Source organism: Scyliorhinus torazame, chromosome 4 (genome assembly GCF_047496885.1).
Source record: "Scyliorhinus torazame isolate Kashiwa2021f chromosome 4, sScyTor2.1, whole genome shotgun sequence".
Lineage (NCBI taxonomy): Eukaryota > Metazoa > Chordata > Chondrichthyes > Carcharhiniformes > Scyliorhinidae > Scyliorhinus > Scyliorhinus torazame.
Window position 1 is genome coordinate 313,421,465 of NC_092710.1, and position 20,291 is coordinate 313,441,755.

Sequence of the window (20,291 nt, forward strand, 5' to 3'; positions counted from 1 at the left end):
AGTGGCGTTAGCCCTTTGTTCTATAGTGGAATCTGTGGGGAGTGGTGTTAGCCCATTGCTCTACAGTGTAATACTGTAGGGATTGGTGTTAGCCCATTGCTCTATAGTGTAATACCGCAGGGCTTGGTGTTAGCCCATTGCTCTATAGTGTAATACTGTAGGGAGTGGTGTTAGCCCATTGCTCTATAGTGGAATACTGTAAGGATTGGTGTTAGCCCATTGCTCTATAGTGTAATACCGTAGGGCTTGGTGTTAGCCCATTGCTCTATAGTGTAATATCGTAGGGAGTGGTGTTCGCCCATTGCTCTATAGTGTAATACCGTAGGGAGTGGTATAAGGCCATTGCTTTCCACTTTCATGATTAATAATCTGGATTACATTGTCAGGGGAACTCCACATTTTTGTGGGTGAAAAGGATTTGTATGACCTCTGAGGGATTAATTAAATAATTTTCAGCAGATAGGGTTGGATGGGGGGAGAATCAATGGAGCTGGCGACTCTGGGGGCAGGGGGTGGGGTAAGAGAGCACAGCTAGGAGTCAGGTGATTGGGGTTTGTGGCAGGGGATCGAGGGTGAAAAGGAATGTGGAATAGGATAATTGGAGCTTTGGGGAAGAGGGTTACAGGTGACATGGGTCTAGGGGTTTTATGGGGAAATTGTGGAATTTAGGTGAAGGTTTGGAGGTAAAGGGATAGAGCCCCGAGTAGGAAGAAAGACAATGGGCCCCGGGAACAGGGGAGAAAGCGAGACTGGAGAAATGGAGGGCGGCTCAGAGTCCTTCCTGATCTCTGATACCGAGCCCAAATGCCACAATAGACCAACACGAGTAATTTTACAATATAAAATCAGAAGTTAATTAGGCTTTTAAAAATAATGTACGGGTTAGGTTTAATCCAGATGGGCTGTTTTCACACAAAACTAAAATACCGCAGAGGCTGGAAATGTGAAATATGACAGAAAATGTTGGGAAATACTCAGCAGGTCAGGCGGCTTCGGTGGTGAGAGAAACAGCTGACATTTCAGGTCAATTACCTTTTTTGTTGAAGCATTTATGCTATTTTGGGTTACTGGAGTACATGTGAATAATAAACATAGAAGCAAGGTTAGCTGACTGGAGACATCCTTTTCGCAGAGAGTTATCGAGTTAGGGAACAAGTTTCCGCTTGTGGTAACAGGTTTCTAGCCGTCCCCGGCTATGTATAAAAGGTAGGTGGGTTTTTGGGGATGTTACACTCAGCCATTGTGACCCCCTCAACTTGTCCGATTGCCTTAGAGAGTTGGAGAGATATTTCCCCACTCCATTAAAATTGTTCTGGCTCTTACAGGATATTGTGCGGCTGGCTGGGTGTGCGGATAAGTTGCACCGTGATAAAACGGCACGGTAGCACAGTGGTTAGCACTGTTGCTTCACAGCGCCAGGGTCCCAGGTTCGATTCCGGCTTGGGTCGCCGTCTGTGCAGAGTCTCCACATTATTCCCATGTCTGCGTGGGTTTCCTCCGGGTGCTCCGGTTTCCTCCCGAAAGACGTGCTTGTTCGGTGAATTGGACATTCTGAATTCTCCCTGTGTACCTGAACAGGCGCCGGAATGTGGCGACTAGGGGATTTTCACAGTAGCTTCATAGCAGTGTTAATGTAAGCATACTTGTGACAATAACAAAGATTAAAATTATTCTTATAAGCTGGATGGATTCTTTTCTAGTCCATCCTCTTTGTCACCAGAATAAAATATCAGAACCAACTGCAAAAGTAGACGTCTTTATTCACAAATTTAGTTCATCTTCAGTTAACAGATGTACATCAACTACTGGTGGGACGAGCAGTGTTTGCTAACATGCTTTATGACAATAACATTCAAAAGGTATTTAAAAGAAAAATCTTTCTAAGTGACACAGAAACAACTCTGTAACCAGACAGTAGAGAGCATCCGATGATGGCCCCACTGGGCCGAGGGTCATAATAAACACCAGTCACCATCAAATCAACGTTGCTTGGGGACCACCGAGAATCACTGGGGCTAGCCTCATCAGCGCCTGCACTGGCAAATGTAGTCGGCTGAATTTTAGCAGGAGTTCGGAAAAACATGTAGTACCTAAAAATGAAAACACAAGTTCCGTGCATGTGAAAAGAGGAACATCAGTAATTTCTTGACATTCCAAAGTGCTGGACAGTGCAATCCCAAAACTGGTGTGATAGACACGTAATAAGGCTGTGGTGGCAAAAAGACATCTTTCAAATGAGATCGCCAATCCAATGTTTAACCTGCCTATAGTTTAGTTGATTCAAAAATAGTCCTCGGTGCTATTTGAAGTGCAGGAAATTTTCCTAGTGGCCCGACCAAGTGTCCTTCCTCGGCCACCATAATCAAGGAATGGATTGACTAGTTGTGGATCTCTTTTGCTGTTTGCAGGACATTACCAAATACTTATAGAGCAATGACTTGTAAAGCACATTGGCATGACCAGGCCCTGTGATATGATGCTATCCAAATGCAAATTTGTTCTTTCCCAATATTAATGTCAAGAACATATATCTAATGTGAATTATTTTTAAATAGACAACTTGAATTAATATACTACTTTTCATGATCTCAGGACACTACACTCCAAACCACTTCACAGCTAATGAAGTGCATTTGAAATGTCACCTTGTAAAAAAATTAAAATGCCAATCCCTTCAAATCCTCTGCTTATTGACCCTTCAGCCTTTGGAAACAAGTTCCTTACTTTATCCAAACTCTTTGTGATTTTTACTCTTACCGTTGATTCCTGTTGCTGCAATTTGCTGGAGAGTAGGGATTGAATGATAGACTAGGAAACAAGCCAGCATATTGATTTGCGACTCCTCCACAGGGTGGCTACTTAGGTAGGAATGTAACAGCACATCACCCGATGCTAAAAGTAGTAGTTTGGGGGTGGAAAAAAATGCAAAACATCTTAATTCACAAATACATAGTGCACTTCTGTAACTAATTAACATTCTTACTGTAAGCATCACTTTGTCTCCATTGTTGACCTTATAAGACACTTTAACACATCAAGATTCTTTTACCCCCCGCCATCCAATTGAACTGCTTCAAAACTTCCCGTTCCCTGTAACTTCATTTCAATAGTTAATTTACAATTCCCTCCTCACCTCTGTTCCCTTTCACCGGATGATGAGGTAATGAACGGAGCAACGCAAAGTGGGGCATCATCATGAACAGTTGATTTTAAAACTGATTTGGTCATGTCAGAGGACATTAAGGGTCAACCAGTGTTCGGCTGTAATCACTGTTTATGAACTTGCCTAGCAGTAAAACAAAGATTAAACACAAGAAGATGCGAGATGTCCAGAAACAGGTAGAAATCTGCCGAGAGACAGCAGTTGACAAGTTTTCAAATGACCCCAATGATATGCCTCTCTCCCAATCAAACGTGAATGGCTTAGGAGGAGTAACAGAATATAGACGTTTGTGAAGATCAGTGAGGTGTACAAATGTTAATGTATAGTCAAGTAAGTTGATAAGGGCAGATAGGCAAAGACAGAGAAGGCATAATCAAAGAGGAACAAAGGTATAATTTGCTGGACGATCAGAAGCAGTCTCAGAAAACACACCAGCCAGTTTCGAGCCACCAAGCCTGAGAGCTAGTTTTCCAGCTAGCAGCCTAGAGGTCAAGTTTACATCAAACAAGCTTCCATGTCTCGGAGCCAAGGCAGTGCAGAAAACCTTTGTAGCAGCAGTTTTAAATATCTTCTGGGTCAGGAACAGACATTTCCGAGACTCGAGTATCATTGCGTGGTAACTGTAGCTGGTTATTTAATTTTGATGTTGTTTGGGGAACAAGGTAAGTCTTACGGAGTATATTTTTTATTAAGGGATACTTCCTACATAAACTGTGTTTAAAAATTCATATACCATAGCTGTCTGAGAGTAGTCCTGTTTGTGTGTATTTGTCCTTTCTTACTTTAATAAATAGACTTTAATGATTGCTACATGACAATTGGGCTGTTAATTCTCACTGGGGTTTCACTTGGCTCCCCACACCAAACAAAACTGTACATCCCAAGAACCAGTGTTCCAGCGTCCTTCGTGACAGTCACGTGTACAAAGAACAAAGACAAAGAACAAAGAAAAGTACAGCACAGGAACAGGCCCTTCGGCCCTCCAAACTTGTGCCGACCATGCTGCCTGTCTAAACTAAAATCTTATGCACTTCCGGGGTCCGTATCCCTCTATTCCCATCCTATTCATGTATTTGTCAAGATGCCCCTTAAACGTCACTATCGTCCCTGCTTCCACCACCTCCTCCGGCAGCAAGTTCCAGGCACCCACTACCCTCTGTGTACAAAAACTTGCCTCGTACCTCTCCTCTAAACCTTGCCCCTCGCACCTTAAACCTATGCACCCTAGTAATTGACCCCTCTACCCTGGGGAAAAGCCTCTGACTATCCACTCTGTCTATGCCCCTCATAATTTTGTATACCTCTATCAGGTCACCCCCTCAACCTCCGTCGTTCCAGTGAGAACAAACAGAGTTTATTCAACCTTTCCTCATAGCTAATGCCCTCCATACCAGGGAACATCCTGGTAAATCTCTTCTGCACCCTCTCTAAAGCCTCCACACATCCTTCTGGTAGTTTGGCGACCAGAATTGAACACTATACTCCCAAGTGTGGCCTAACTAAGGTCCTATACAGCTGCAACATGACTTGCCAATTTTTATACTCAATGCCCCGGCCAATGAAGGCAAGCATGCCGAATGCCTTCTTGACTACCTTCTCCACCTGTGTTGCCCCTTTCAGTGACCTGTGGAACTATATACCCAGATATCTCTGACTGTCAACACTCTTGAGGGTTCTACCATTCATTGTATATTCCCTACCTGCAATAGACCTTCCTCACTGTTTGTGCGGAGTCTGCAAGTTCTCCCCGTGTCTGCGTGGGTTTCCTCCGGGTGCTCCGGTTTCCTCCCACAGTCCAAAGATGTGCAGGTTAGGTGGATTGGCCACGCTAAATTGCCCTTAGGTTAGATGGGGTTGCTGGGTTACGGGGATAGGGTGGAGGTGTGGGCATAAGTAGGGTGCTCTTTCCAAGAGCTGGTGCAGACTCGATGGGCCGAATGGCCTCCTTCTGCAATGTAAATTCTATGAAAATGCATGACCTCACATTTGTCCGGATTAAACTCCATCTGCCATCTTTCCGCCCAAATCTCCATACGATCTAAATCTTGCTGTCTCCTCTGACAGTCCTCATCGCTATCCACAATTCCACCAACCTTTGTGTCGTCTGCAAACTTAATAATCAGACCAGTTACATTTTCCTCCAAATCCAAATATATACTACGAACAGCAATGGTCCCAGCACTGATCCCTGTGGAACACCACTAGTCACAGCCCTCCAATCAGAAAAGCACCCTTCCATTGCCACTCTCTGCCTTCTATGACCTAGCCAGTTCTGTATCCATCTTGCCAGCTCACTCCTGATCCCGTGTGACTTCACCATTTGTACCGGTCTGCCATGAGGGACCTTGTCAAAAGCCTTACTGAAGTCCATATAGACAACATCCACTGCCTGACCTGCATCAATCATCTTTGTGACCTCCTCGAAAAACTCTGTCAAGTTAGTGAGACACGACCTCTACTTCACAAAACTGTGCTGCCTCTTGCTAATACGGCCATTTGTTACCAAATGGGAGTTCATCCTGTATCGAAGAATTCTCTCCAGTAAATTCCCTACCACTAATGTAAGGCTCACCAGCCTGTAGTTCCCTGGGTTATCCTTGCTACCCTTCTTCAACAAAGGAATAATATTGGCTATTCTCCAGTCCTCCGGGACACCACCTGAAGACAGTGAGGATCCAAAGATTTCTGACAAGGCCTCAGCAATTTCCTCTCTAGCCTCCTTCAGTATTCTGGGGTAGATCCCATCAGGCCCTGGGGACTTATCTACCTTAATATTTTTCAAGATGCCCAACACCTCATCTTTTTGGATCTCAATGTGACCCAGGCTATCTACACACCCTCCTCCAGACTCAACATCCACCAATTCCTTCTCTTTGGTGAATACTGATGCAAAGTATTCATTTAGTACCTCGCCCATTTCCTCTGGCTCCACACATAGATTCCCTCGCCTGTCCTTCAGTGGGCCCACCCTTTCCTGGCTACCCTCTTGCTTTTTATGAACGTGTAAAAAGTCTTGGGATTTTTAGTAACCCGATTTGCCTATGACTTTCCGTGAGCCATTTTAGCCCTCCTGACTCCTTGCTTAAGGTCCTTCCTACTTTCCTTGTATTCCACACAGGCTTCGTCTGTTCCCAGCCTTCTAGCTTTGACAAATGCCTCCTTTTTCTTTTTGACGAGGCCTGCAATATCTCTTGTGATCCAAGGTTCCCGAAATTTGCCGTATTTATCCTTCTTCCGCACAGGAACATGCCGGTCCTGAACTCCTTTCAACTGACATTTGAAAGCCTCCCAAATGTCATAGGACATAACAGCGCAGTACAGGCCCTTCGGCCCTCGATGTTGCGCCGACCTGTGAAACCACTCTAAAGCCCATCTACACTATTCCCTTATCGTCCATATGTCTATCCAATGACCATTTGAATGCCCTTAGTGTTGGCGAGTCCACTACTGTTGCAGGCAGGGCATTCCACGCCCTTACTACTCTCTGAGTAAAGAACCTACCTCTGACATCTGTCTTCTATCTATCTCCCCTCAACTTAAAGCTATGTCCCCTCGTGCTAGATATCACCATCCGAGGAAAAATGCTCTCACTGTCATCCCTATCTAGTCCTCTGATCATCTTGTATGCCTCAATTAAGTCACCTCTTAACCTTCTTCTCTCTAACGAAAACAGCCTCAAGTCCCTCAGCCTTCCCTCACAAGATCTTCCCTCCATACCAGGCAACATTCTGGTAAATCTCCTCTGCACCCTTTCCAATGTTTCCACATCCTTCCTATAAGGCGGCGACCAGAATTGCACACAATAGTCCAAATGCGGCCACACCAGAGTTTTGTACAGCTGCAACATGACCTCATGGCTCCGAAACTCAATCCCTCTACCAATAAAAGCTAACACACCGTACGCCTTCTTAACAACCCTCTCAACCTGGGTGGCAACTTTCAGGGATCTATGTACATGGACACCGAGATCTCTCTGCTCATCCATACTCCCAAGAATCTCACCATTAGCCCAGGACTCTGTCTTCCTGTTATTCCTTCCAAAATGAATCACCTCTCACTTTCCTGCATTAAACTCCATTTGCCATGTCAGATGTTGATTTACCCTCAAACATCCGCCCCCAATCTAGGTTCTTCAGTTCCTGCCTAATATTGTTATAATTAGCCTTCCTCCAATTTAGCACATTCACCCTGGGACCACTCTTATACTTGTCCACCAGCACTTTAAAATTTACTGAATTGTGGTCACCGTTCCCGAAATGCTCCCCTACTGAAACTTCTACCACCTGGACGGGCTCATTCCCCAATACCAGGTCCAGTATAGCCCCATCCCTCGTGGACTATCTACTTATTGTTTTAAGAAGCCCTCCTGGATGCTCATTCCAAACTCTGCCCCTTTCAAGCCTCAGTCAATATTGGGGAAGTTAAAGTCTCCCATCACAACAACCCTGTTGCTTTTACTCCTTTCCAAAATCTGTCTACCTATCTGCTCCCCTATCTCCCGCTGGCTGTTGAGTGGCCTGTAGTAAACCCCAACATTGTGACTGCACCCTTCTTATTCCTGATCTCTACCCATATAGTCTTGCTGCCCTCTGAGGTGTCCTTCCATAAGTGAAGGATTCATAATTAGGGCTGAGTATGCCCTGCACTGGTAGCTGAAGAAATACTCGATGGGCAGTGAAGTTTGGGGGGGGGTCCAGTTCTAGCCAGTCTGCATCTCTTAAAATGGAGCAACTGGGAAGAGAGAGCTCCCAGGTTCTTGGATATAGTGCTACTGGCCTTAGTGCAGGAGGTTGAAGGAGAGGCCAAGCTTCTGCAGGACAGGTGGAAACAGGTGTCAATTCCCAGCACCATTCCCTGAGGGCCTGGAAGCAGTGCCCGAACAAAGATCAATGACCACATGCAAATCACATTACTTCTCCTCCCTTCCACCACTCCTCCAAACTCTCAAGCTCAATGTACCCACACCCCCATGAGTCAGCAGAATGGCCCAAACACAACAATCTAAGTGACTTGTTGTCTTCTTTGCTGCAGGACATAATCGCAGGGAGCAGAACAGGATCAGGTGTCCAAACGCGCCTGCGTCACTTAAGATGGTTCTCTGCGTGATAGGTCCGGCTATTATTGAGGCTGCTGAATCTGGCAATGCCAGTAACATTCAGGAAGACAGTAAATTTTGGCCTTTCTCAAATTACACCTCACACTCACCCAGTTATCTCGTATAAAATGCAAGCCGAATATAGTATAACCATACATCTCTCGCTTCCCACCCTCACCCCAACCTCCTCCCCCCCCACCGCCCGATTCTTTTGATTCCAGATATCTATAGACTGCAACCTGACCAGTCAGTGAAGCTTCATGAGGAAGCAAAACACATGCCTCAGACCTCTTACCTTACAGAATAGTCTATCGAGTTGAGATCTAGGAACATAGAAGTAGCAGTAGACCATTCAGCTCCTCAAGTCTGCTCTGCCATTTCACCAGATCATGGCTGATCTTCTACCTCGATGCACTATCCTTCTTTCCCTTGATGTCATGGTATCTGGAAATGTATTGACTTCGGCTTTGAACATTCTCAAAGACTTAGCTTCCACGGCCCTCTAGGGTCGAGGGTTACAATGATTCACCGCCCTCTGACTGAAGAAATTCCTCTTCATCTCGGTCTTAAATGGCCTAACCCTTATTCTGAGACTGTGTCCCTTGCTTCCAGAAAGCTCAAGCCGGGGGAAAGATCCTTCCTGTATCCACTCCATAAGAATTTTGTACACATCAATGCTATCATCTTCTAAACTCTAAATAATACAGGCCCAATCTCCTCAATCCCTCCTCACAGGACAATCCCACTATATCTTTGATTATCCTGATGAACCTTTGTTGCACTCCCTTCAGTATATCCTTCCTTAGGTAGGGAAACCAAAATGGCACACAATACTCCACGTCTGGTCTCACCAAGGCTCTATAGAACTGCGTAAGACTTCCTTACTCCTGTACTGCGAGGTGATATATTTTGGAAGGAGTAATTTATCAAGGGTGTATACTATGAAAGGTCTGTCATTGAGAAATTCCAAAGAACAAAGGGACCTTGGCGTGTTTGTCCATAGATCTCGAAAGGCAGAAGGGCAGGTTAATAGGGTGGTGAAAAAGGCATATGTGACACTTGCATTTATCAATTGGGGCATATATTACAAAAGCAGGGAGGTCATGATGGAGCTGCACAGAACTTTGATGAGGCCTCACCTGGAGTACTGTGTGCAATTCTGGACACCACATTATGGGAAGGATGTAATTGCACTGGAGGGGGTGCAGAGAAGATCCACCAGAATGTTGCCTGGGATGGAACATTTAATTTATAGAGAGGTTGGATAGGCTTCGGTGTTTTTTCTGGAGCAAAGACTGAGGGGCGACCTGATTGAGGTGTACCAGATTATGAGGGGCATGGACAGGGTGGATAGGGAGCAGCTGTTCCCCTTAGTTGAAGGGTCAGTTACGAGGAGACACCAGTTCAAAGAGAGGGGCAGGAGGTTTAGGGGGGATTTGAGGAAAAACCTTTTTACCCAGAGGGTGGTGACGGTCTGGAATGCACTGCCTGGGCGGGTGGTAGAGGTGGGATGCCTGGCATCCTTTAAAAAGTACCCGGATGAGTACTTGGCACGTCATAACATTCAAGGCTATGGGCCAAGTGCTGGCAAGTGGGATGAGGTGGGCAGGGCAGGGCCTTTCGTGTGTAAGTGCAGACTCGATGGGCAGAAGGGCCTCTTCTGCACAGCAGTATTCTGTGTTACCTCAAATCCCTTTGCAATAAAGGTCAACAGACCATTTGACTTTCTAATTGCTTAGTGCACCTGCTGTTAGGTTTCAGTGACTTATGAACAAGGACACCTAGGAAATGTGGACATCATCACTTAATCACATTATCACTTAATTGATGACCACAGTGGGCGAAGACAGCTGGCTTGTAATGCAGAACAAGACCAACAGCGCGGGTTCAATTCCGGTACCGGCCTCCCCGAACAGGTGCTGAATGTGGCGATGAGGGGCTTTTCACAGTAACTTCATTGAAGCCTACTTGTGACAATAAGCGATTATTATTATTACCAATCTCTCCTCATTTAAGAATTACTCTGCATTCCTGTTTTTCCTACCAAAGTGCATAACTTCACATTTTTCCACATTATATTCCATCTGCCATATTCTTGCCCACTCACTTAGTCTGTCTAAATCTCCTTGAAGCCACTTTGTAACTCACCTTCCCACCAAGTTTTTGTCATCCGCAAATTTGAAAACATTACATTTGGTCAACATTTCCAAACCACTGACATAGATGGTGACCAGCTGCGGCCCCAGTACTGATCCTTACAGTACCTCACGAGTCACAACCTGCCAAACTGAGAATGACCATTTATTTCTAATCTTTCCTTTTTTACACATCTATTGAAGCTTTTACAGTCCATTTTTATGTTCCTTGCGAGTTTACTTTAATACTATATTTTCTCTTTCTTTATCAGTTTCTTTGTCCTTTGTGGAATTTTAAAACTTCCCCAATCCTCAGGCTTACTACTTTGTTGGCAGCGTTATATGCCTCTTCCTTTGATCTCATAGAATACTTAACCTTTATTAACTATGGTTGGATCACTTTGCCTGCTGGCTTTTTGTGCCTTAAAGGAATGCAAATATGTTGAAAACAATCTATTAGTTCTTTAAATGCTAGCCTTTGCCAGTCTCCTGTCACACCTTTTGCTGTAGTTTCCCAATCTGCCTCAGCCAACGTTTCCCTCATAGTTTCCTCCCTTTAGATTAAAGACCATAGTTTTGGATTAAACTGCATCACTTTTGAACTTCATGTAAAATTCTATCATATTATGATCACTCTTCCCTAAAGGCTCCTTGACGAGATTATTAATTAGCTGTTTCTCATTGCACAGAACTAGATTTAAAACAGCCAGTTCTCTAGTTGGTTCTTCTTCTAGAAAACGATCACACATTCCAGGAATTCCTCCTCCTCGGCATTAGTGTTAATTAGGTTTACACAGTCCATATGCACTGTGAAGTCCCCTAAGGTTACAAAATTACTCTCATTACATGCACTTCTGATTTCCTGATTTACACAATGCCCCATATTACCACTATTGATGGTCTAAAAAGATTCCTAACAAAGTTTGCTGCCCCTTGCTGTTTCTTAGCTTGATCTAAACGGATTCGACATCTTGGTCCCCTGATCCAAGATTTTCTCTCACTACTGTACTGACCCCACCCTTTCGTAACAGTGTGAACCAACCTCCTTTTCGTCTATCCTTTCTGCCTAAATGCCGAATATCCTTGAACTTTCAGGTTCCAGCCTTAGTCACCCTGCTAATAATTTAGCCCCTAACTGCTCATAAGCAAAGGGATAAAGTTTACTGGCGGGGAATGGAGTTGAAGCTACAATAAAATCAGCCATGATCTTATTGAATGGCCAAGTAGACTCGAGGACTACTCCTAATTTATATGTCCGTATGCTCTCTAAGCAGAATGCCCTTCCTAGTCCTACCTATGTCTTTGGTACCACTAGATCCTCCTCCCACTGCATGTTCCTCTCCATCTCAGAGATGTTGTCTCAAATCCTGGCATCGGGCAGTCAACACAGCCTTCTGGACTCTCGTTCTTGGCTGCAGAGCACAATGTCAATCTCCTTCACTATACTGTCCCCTACCACCACTATATTCTTGTTAAGTCCCCCACTCTCAAATGGCTTTCTGTACCATGGTGGTATGGTCAGTTTGCTCTTCCACCTTGCAGTCTCCACTCTCAGCAAGAGCTGAGTGTCCTCCATTTCTACCAGCTTGATCACCTCATCTGCTTCACTGGCAGTCACACCCGCCTGCCCTTTGTGCTTCCACACTGACACACTGCCATTGCCGTTGTGATCGTTTCCCAACCAGTGACCCACGGCAAGGTGATGCAGACCGAAGCTGGACCCTCCGGAGTCAGAGCTGCTCAAGATCATCCTGCAAGGTCATTTGCAGTCTTCCCCAGTGAACGTCAGCAGCCATGTTGCAGCTATTGGACTCACACAATGTAGGGGCACCAGGGGGAAGGGAAGACGGGAACCTGCAAGACAGGCAGTGCACAAGGGTGAATTTCCTTTTTGTATTATTGGATGCGGTGTTGGACAAAGTTGTTCTGGAAAGAGTTTTTACTGCAGGATTTTGGCCATGAGAACACTGTGATGGGATAGTGCAGATGGATGCGGAGACTGTGGAGCAAGGCTGGTGAAGGAGGTGGCATTCTACAGGAACCGGAGTGTCTTTGGGTGCTCACAAAGAGCTCATCCAGAATGAAGGGGCCTTGGATGCCTCCTTCCTGGACACTTGCTGAGGAGGGCCCTTCTGTGGAGAGCTCACTTTTTCCTCTTTCTGCATGCAGCCTCCGCTCCATCTCCCTGTCATGTTAGTCATAGAGAGTTTACAGCATGGAAAGAGGCCTGTTGGCCCATTGTGTCTGCACCGGCCATCAAGCACCTAATTGTTCCAATCCCATTTTCTAACACTTGATCCATAGCCTTGTATATTATGGCTTTTCACACTAACTTCATTGCAGTGTTAATGTAAGCCTACTTGTGACAATAAATATTAATAATAATTAAAACTATTATTAAAAATTATTTCAAGAGCTCATCTAAATATTTAAATGTTGTGCGGGTTCCTGCCTCCACCACTCTTTCAGGCAGTGAGTTCCAGATTCTAACCACCCTCTGGGTGGAACAGTCTTTGCTCACATCTCCTATAAATCTCCTGCCCCTTACCTCAAATCTATGCCCCCTGGTTATTGACCTCTCCTGTAAGGGGAAAAGCACCTTCCTGTCCACCATATCTATATCCCTCATAGTTTTATACACCTCAATCAGGTCCCCCCTCGGCCTTCTCTGCTCCAAGGACAACAACCCCAGCCTATCCAGTCTCTCATGATAACTGAAACGCTCCAGCCCAGGCACCATCCTGGTGAATCGAGTCTGCACTCTCTCTTGTGCAATCACATCCTTCCTATAGTGTGGCAACCATAATTGCACACAGTACTCGAGCTGTGGCCTAACTAGCGTTTTATACCGCTCCATCATAACCTCCCTGCTCTTATATTCTATGTCTCGGCTAATAAAGCATTTTCCCCAGTGCCTACTGTGGGGAAATATACTGTGGGAACACATCAGCTTGTCAGTATCCAAACCACAAATGTGACAATGTAAGCGCAGCCAGTAAGTAGATACAAGTGTGAATGCTGGTATAAAGTGCTGAGATGGAGCACCAATCAGAAATCATAATACAGGTCAAAGGGGCGTGACGAAAAATGTGCACATATAAAGCCTGACCCGTTGTGTATGTGGTTTGCTCTCTTCTTTGTTCTCTTTTTATTGTTCTCTTTCTTTTGCCCCTCTGGGCCTTTTGTTTCTCTTCTTTATATTTGAATTTGTACGAACCAAGTTTTGCAATGAGCTCAATCTCAACCTACCACCGGATCTGGTCTCTTATTAGAAAATAAGAGATCCTACACCTTCTTGAGTACCTGATCTACCTATCCCGCCGTCTTCAGGAGTCTATGGACATGCACACCTCTGATCCTCTGTACTTTCTAGGGTCCCACCATTCACTGTAGCAGAACAAAAAAGATTGCAAGTACAGCCTTTCTGTAGACAGGTCTCAAAACTGCTCTCGCCCCCCCCCCCCCCCCCGAACAGGAAGGAGCAACTCTCCCTTCAAAATGCAGCAAGTTACACAAAGTCCTCCAAAACAAGCCACTGTACTTGCACAAACTTTGCAAGAGCAACGGTAAATCAAAAGCACCTCAACTTCAAAGTGGGAGAGATGGCCCTTCACGTCGCACTGGTGGTGGTGCTGGGGGGGGGGGGGGGGGGGGGGGGGGGGGGAGGAGGGGGGGGAGAGAGGAGAGATTCTCTCACACAGAGGCTAGATGGTATCATGTTCTGCCACGGAGAAAGCCCCTGGCACCTTTGCGAGCATCCTTCCCAGTACCAGATGCTATGCTGAAAGTGGCACCATTTTCAGGGCCTCCCAGCTTCTGAAGTGCTGGCAACTGTGCCAATGCTGAGCTAGACTAAACTCTGCAGCCCAATACTTTCAGAGCACAGAGACAATTAATGTTGGGTTGTCAACCACTGGCACAATCTGACCCTTTGTGCTGACTGTGTGCTTTGGAATCCACCAACCCATCTCTCTGCTGGGAGCTTGTAGCAGCGGTGGCAGTGAATGCTTCACAGTTTTTGACCATAGTAATATACGTCCTGCAGCAAAATTCTAATCAATTTTTCAGCATTAACTAAGCAAAGAAAAATGTCTCCATAATAGGAGTTGCCTGTTATACTGTAAGGAGCTCTGATGACATCATTGTTTTGCTGCTTGCTCGTCTCTGGTACAAGTTTCTCATGGATGGGGGGGGCAGAGAAAGTACGCATTTTAACTTGGAGCACAAGGGTATGGAGAAGACTCAAGTCTTTGAGGCAGAAATGCAAGCCATGCAGACAAAGTGGATCGTTCAGCTTCCAGTGAGACAGCACACCAAGTCCATGTTTGGCAGCTAAAGGCCATGGGAAGAATATTTTGAGGTCAGCTTTCCTTTGAAAGCTGCACTGAGGGTCAAACTGGTCTCGCAAACCAAAAAGGCTCAGCTAACACCGAGTGGCGGTGAGATACCACACACCCTACTTCCTGTCAGAGCAGCAGAATAACCGGTTTACAGGAAGTGCTGCTGGGGTTAGATAGCTGCTGTCGGCTGAAGGGACGGGGCTGCGATGCTCGATGATGTCATTGCCTCCTTCGTAAGGACGCCAATCCCGACTCATTATCAAATTTAACTAACAATTCATGAGTAACTACAACTTGGCTAGGGACGACATTTGAAACCGAAAGTTGATTTGAGGCGCAATTTGTAGGGAAAAGTATTGAAATGGTCAAATTAGTTAATTATAAGCAAGTTGCTTCAGAAGATACACAAATGACCGAATTCAAGGTCCTACAAAAATATAATTCATAACATTATTCCTTTAGTGTGGTAAACCTCAGTATATTTTATCCATCTAGTCAAATTGTACCTCAATGACACACAAAGGCTACAGTTAATACAATACTTCAATCTGTTTAGATAACATCAAAAGAGAAGCAGGCAGGAGGAAAGGATTATTTGTTTATCAGATAGGAATAGGTTCTCCGTATAGTAGTGTTATTTAGCTCCATTATCTCACCGTACGAAAGATAATGTTCATGACAACACAGTCAAGAAAAACCACTAGATTTTGTTCTGTCACTTCTGCTTTTAATATTTCAAGCAACTGTAGCTCTTTCTCTGTAATGAAATATTCACTGTCAGGGGGTCACGTGGCACAGTGGTTAGCACTGCTGCCTACAGCGCTGAGGGCCCGGGTCCAAATCCCAGCCCCGGGTCACTGTCCATGTGGAGTTTGCACATTCTCCTTGTTTCTGTGTGGGATTCACCCCCACAACCCAAAGATGTGCAGGTTAGGTGGATTGGCAATGCTAAATTGCCCCTTAATTGGAAACAAAAAACTAATTGGGTACTCTAAATTCACTGTCATTTCCCCCCACTCCTTATTGGCCGACAGTTCAGCGGTACAGGTCACCCATAGAACCCTAGGTTTCCTGCAGTGCAGAAGGCGGCCATTCGGCCCACTGAGCTGCACCAACCCTCAGGAAGGGCACCCTAACTAAGCCCACTCCCCGCTCTATCCTTTTAACCCCGTAACCCCACCCAACCTGCATGTCCGTGGACAAGGGTCAATTTGGACTGGCCAATCCATCTGCACATCTTTGGACTGTGGGAGGTATCGGAGCACCCGGAGGAAACCCATGCAGGCACATGGGAGAACATGCAAACTCCACACACAGTCACCCAAGGCCGGGTCCCTGGCGCTGTGAGGCAGCAGTGTTAACCCTTGTGCCGCCCATTGCCTATCCAAACCTGCAACCTAAACAGCACGTGTTAGCTGGCTGTCGGAGTGTAAGGGACGTCACTGCTGAGCCCAATTCTGTCCTCACCCGAAATACACGTGTGGAATCAAGAGTAAGAATAATGCTCGCAGTGTCACCGAGGCTATTCTGTCCCTTGTGACGGTGCTGGCTCTTTTGATGAAGCTGTCCAATTACGTTCACGTCTATGCCCTTTCTCCTTGCAGATGTAAGCACGATAGCACAGTGAGTAACATTGTTGCTTTACACCGCCAGGGTCCCAGGTTCGATTCCCGCTTGGGTCACTGCCTGTGCATGTTCTCCCCGTGTCCGCATGGGTTTCCTCCGGGTGCTCCGGTTTCCTCCCACAAGTCCCGAAAGACGTGCTTGTTAGGTGAATTGGATATTCTGAATTCTCCCTCAGTGTATCCGAACAGGCGCCGAGTGTGACGAGTAGGGGATTTTCACAGTAACTTTATTGCAGTTTTAATGTAAGCCGACTTGTGAAAATAATCAAAGAACAAAAAGAACAAAGAAATGTACAGCACAGGAACAGGCCCTTCGGCCCTCCAAGCCCGCGCCGACCATACTGCCCGACTAAACTACAATCTTCTACACTTCCTGGGTCCGTATCTTTCTATTCCCATCCTATTCATATATTTGTCAAGATGCCCCTTAAATGTCCCTATCGTCCCTGCTTCCACTACCTCCTCCGGTAGTGAGTTCCAGGCACCCACTACCCTCTGCGTAAAAAACTTGCCTCGTACATCTACTCTAAACTTTGCCCCTCTCACCTTAAACCTATGCCCCCTAGTAATTGACCCCTCTACCCTGGGGAAAAGCCTCTGACTATCCACTCTGTCTATGCCCCTCATAATTTTGTATACCTCTATCAGGTCGCCCCTCAACCTCCTTCGTTCCAGTGAGAACAAACCGAGTTTATTCAATCGCTCCTCATAGCTTATGCCCTCCATACCAGGCAACATTCTGGTAAATCTCTTCTGCACCCTCTCTAAAGCCTCCACATCCTTCTGGTAGTGTGGCGACCAGAATTGAACACTATACTCCAAGTGTGGCCTAACTAAGGTTCTATACAGCTGCAACATGACTTGCCAATTCTTATACTCAATGCCCCGGCCAATGAAGGCAAGCATGCCGTATGCCTTCTTGACTACCTTCTCCACCTGTGTAGCCCCTTTCAGTGATCTGTGGACCTGTACTCCTAGATCTCTTTGACTGTCAATACTCTTGAGGGTTCTACCATTCACTGTATATTCCCTACCTGCATTAGCCCTTCCAAAATGCATTACCTCACATTTGTCCGGATTAAACTCCATCTGCCATCTCTCCGCCCAAGTCTCCAGACAATCTAAATCCTGCTGTATCCTCAGACAGTCCTCATCGCTATCCGCAATTCCACCAACCTTTGTGTCGTCTGCAAATTTACTATTTCATAAAGAAGAAAGACATAATCTGTTCCCACCACCCTTTGAGGCAGAGTAATCAAGATCATCTCAACACCACATGTAAAAGGTTTCTCATCATGCCTCTAATTCATTTGACAACAACTTTAAATCTTTGTCCTCCGGTTCACTGACCCGTGGCCCACCGCAAGGTTTATGGAAAACAAATTATCTTTTAAAACCATTCATGATTTTGAACACCTCTAATCAATCTTGTCCCAACCGTCTATGCCGTTTCCCGCATTAAAACAGTGAAAACACGGGCAGCAGGGTGGCACAGTGGTTAGCACTGCTGCCTCACGGCGCCGAGGTCCCAGGTTCGATCCCGGCTCTGGGTCACTGTCTGTGTGGAGTTTGCACACTCTCCCAGTGTTTGCGTGGGTTTCGCCCCCACAACCCAAAAGATGTGCAGGGTAGGTGGATTGGCCACGCTAAATTGTCCCTTCATTGGAAAAATGAATTGGACACTCTAAATTTATATACAACAAAACAGTGAAAACATTTTTATAAGAACTTAATTGGCTGCAAAAGCACTTTGGGCTATCCAATTTGGGTTGCAAAACACTCTATATAAATGCAAGTCTTTGACTGTTTCTTTGCTCTAAGGAGCAAAACTCCAGTTACTTGGAGGGACTAAAGAAATGAGGTTTCTCATCCTTGGTAGCACTCCAGTAAATGTCTGTATCCTTTCCAAGACCTTCTAGAAGGGCAAGGGCAGCCGATACATGGGAATAGCACCACTCACAAGTTTCCATCCAAGTCACGCACCATGCACCATCCCGACTTGGAAATATATCGCCATTCCTTCACTGTCGCCGAGTCAAAATCCTGAAACACCCTCCCTAACAGCACTATGGGTGTACCTACAGCACACAGACTGCAGCGGCTGAAGGCGGCGGCTCACCACCTCCTTCTCAAGGGCAATAAATGCTGCCCGAACCAGCGATGCCCACATCCCATCAAAACAAAAACTCCTTTCTGAAGTGTTGTGCTCAGAACTAGCGAGATTATGAGTGTAGACATTAAAAAACTGTGAACGTCTCTATACCTTTACAAATAGTAAGAGATTAATCAAAGTAAACATGGGCCATTTAGAGACAGTGCAGATGGAATTATAACGGGGAAATGGTAGTGGTATTAAACAACACTTTGTACCTTTCTTCACGATAGGAGATTCAAAAACATTCTGGGAATAATAGGGAACCAATTATTTAGTGAGAATGAGTGACACAATTAAATCAATATAAATGAAGACATTATACTGGCAAAGTTAATGGGACCAAACAGAGCAGATTTTCCACGGATGTTTAGATTCTATAATAATTTCCAAAGATTGGGAGGGTAGCAAAAACAAAAACCTGCATTTTAAGGAAGGAAGAAAGGGAATAAAGAGGTTACTATAGGTCAGTTAGGCGAATAACAATTGGGTAAAATGCTTGAATCTATTTTTAAGGATGTGGAAACAGGGCACTTAGCAATTTATATGATTAAGCAAAGTCAGCACTGATTTCTGAAAGGAAAATGGAATTTAATAAGTCTGTTAAAGGTTTTTGAAGATGTAAGGCAGCTTACCTCACAAAGGTAGCTCACCACCACATCTGAAGGGCAACCTAGCCAATTACCGCCCTATCAGTCCACTCGCCATCATCAGCAAAGTGATGGAAGGAGCCGTACCAGCCTCCCCGATCAGGCGCCGGAATGTGGCGACTAGGGGCTTTTCACAGTAACTTCATTTGAAGCCTACTTGTGACAATAAGCAATTTTCATTTTCATTTCATCTCATCAACAGTGCTATCAAGCGGCACTTACTGAGCAATAACCTGCTCACGGAAGCTCAGTTTGGGTTCCGCTGGGGTCACTCAACTCCTGACCTCATTACAGCCTTGGTTCAAACATGGACAAAAGAGCTGAATGCCAGAGGTGAGGTGAGAGTGACTGCCCTTGACATCAAAGCAGCATTTGACTGGGTATGGCATCAAGGAGTCTTAGCTAAACTAGAGTCAATGGGAATCGGGAGGGGGGGGGGGTACTCTCTGCTCGTTGGAGTCACAGTTGGTACAAAAGGTGGTTGGAGGTCTATCATCTCGGCTCCAGGACATCATTGCAGGAGTTCCTCAGGTTGTGTCCTAGGCCCAACCACCTTCATGTGCTTCATCAATGATCTCCCTTCCAACAGAAGGTCAGGAGTGAGGATGTTCGCAGATGACTGCACAATGTTTTGCACAATTTGCGACTCCTTAGCTATGAAACAGTCCATCCAAAGACAGGCAGTTCCATCTATGATCTGAGCCACGGAGGCCTGTTCCAACTAACATTTAGAGCCTTGGCAGATTGCAGATATTCTCCTCTAAAATATGTAGTTTTGGCTCTTTGCTGAACCTGGAAGATACATTTTTCCAGACATGGTCACCTAGGTGGTATTGTGTGGTAACTGTTAAGTGGATTTGGCCTAGAGTTACACGGGCAGCACGGTAGCATTGTGGATAGCACAATTGCTTCACAGCTCCAGGGTCCCAGGTTCGATTCCGGCTTGGATCACTGTCTGTGCTGAGTCTGCACATCCTCCCAGTGTCTCCGTGGGTTTCCTCCGGGTGCTCCGGTTTCCTCCCACAGTCCAAAGATGTGCAGGTTAGGTGGATTGGCCATGATAAACTGCCCTTCGTGTCCAAAATTGCCCTTAGTGTTGGGTGGGGTTACTGGGTTATGGGGATAGGGTGG

The 20,291-nt window shown here is 45.6% G+C and overlaps 1 protein-coding gene and 1 long non-coding RNA gene across 8 annotated transcripts in view; one reads left to right on the top strand and one right to left on the bottom strand.

Moving 5' to 3' along the window:
• LOC140411079 (uncharacterized) overlaps positions 1-20,291 on the top strand; it is a 108,604-nt gene that overhangs the window by 14,319 nt on the left and 73,994 nt on the right. The window lies entirely within an intron of this gene.
• anapc1 (anaphase promoting complex subunit 1) overlaps positions 1,744-20,291 on the bottom strand; it is a 318,440-nt gene continuing 299,892 nt past the window's right edge. For all 7 annotated transcript variants that reach the window (XM_072500093.1, XM_072500089.1, XM_072500086.1 and 4 more), the window contains 2 exons: positions 2,758-2,892; positions 1,744-2,090 (listed from right to left, as the gene is read on the bottom strand). In XM_072500093.1, the coding sequence (XP_072356194.1) occupies positions 1,975-2,090; positions 2,758-2,892 (251 nt within the window). In that variant the 3' untranslated portion in view covers positions 1,744-1,974. The remainder of the gene's footprint in view (positions 2,091-2,757; positions 2,893-20,291) is intronic.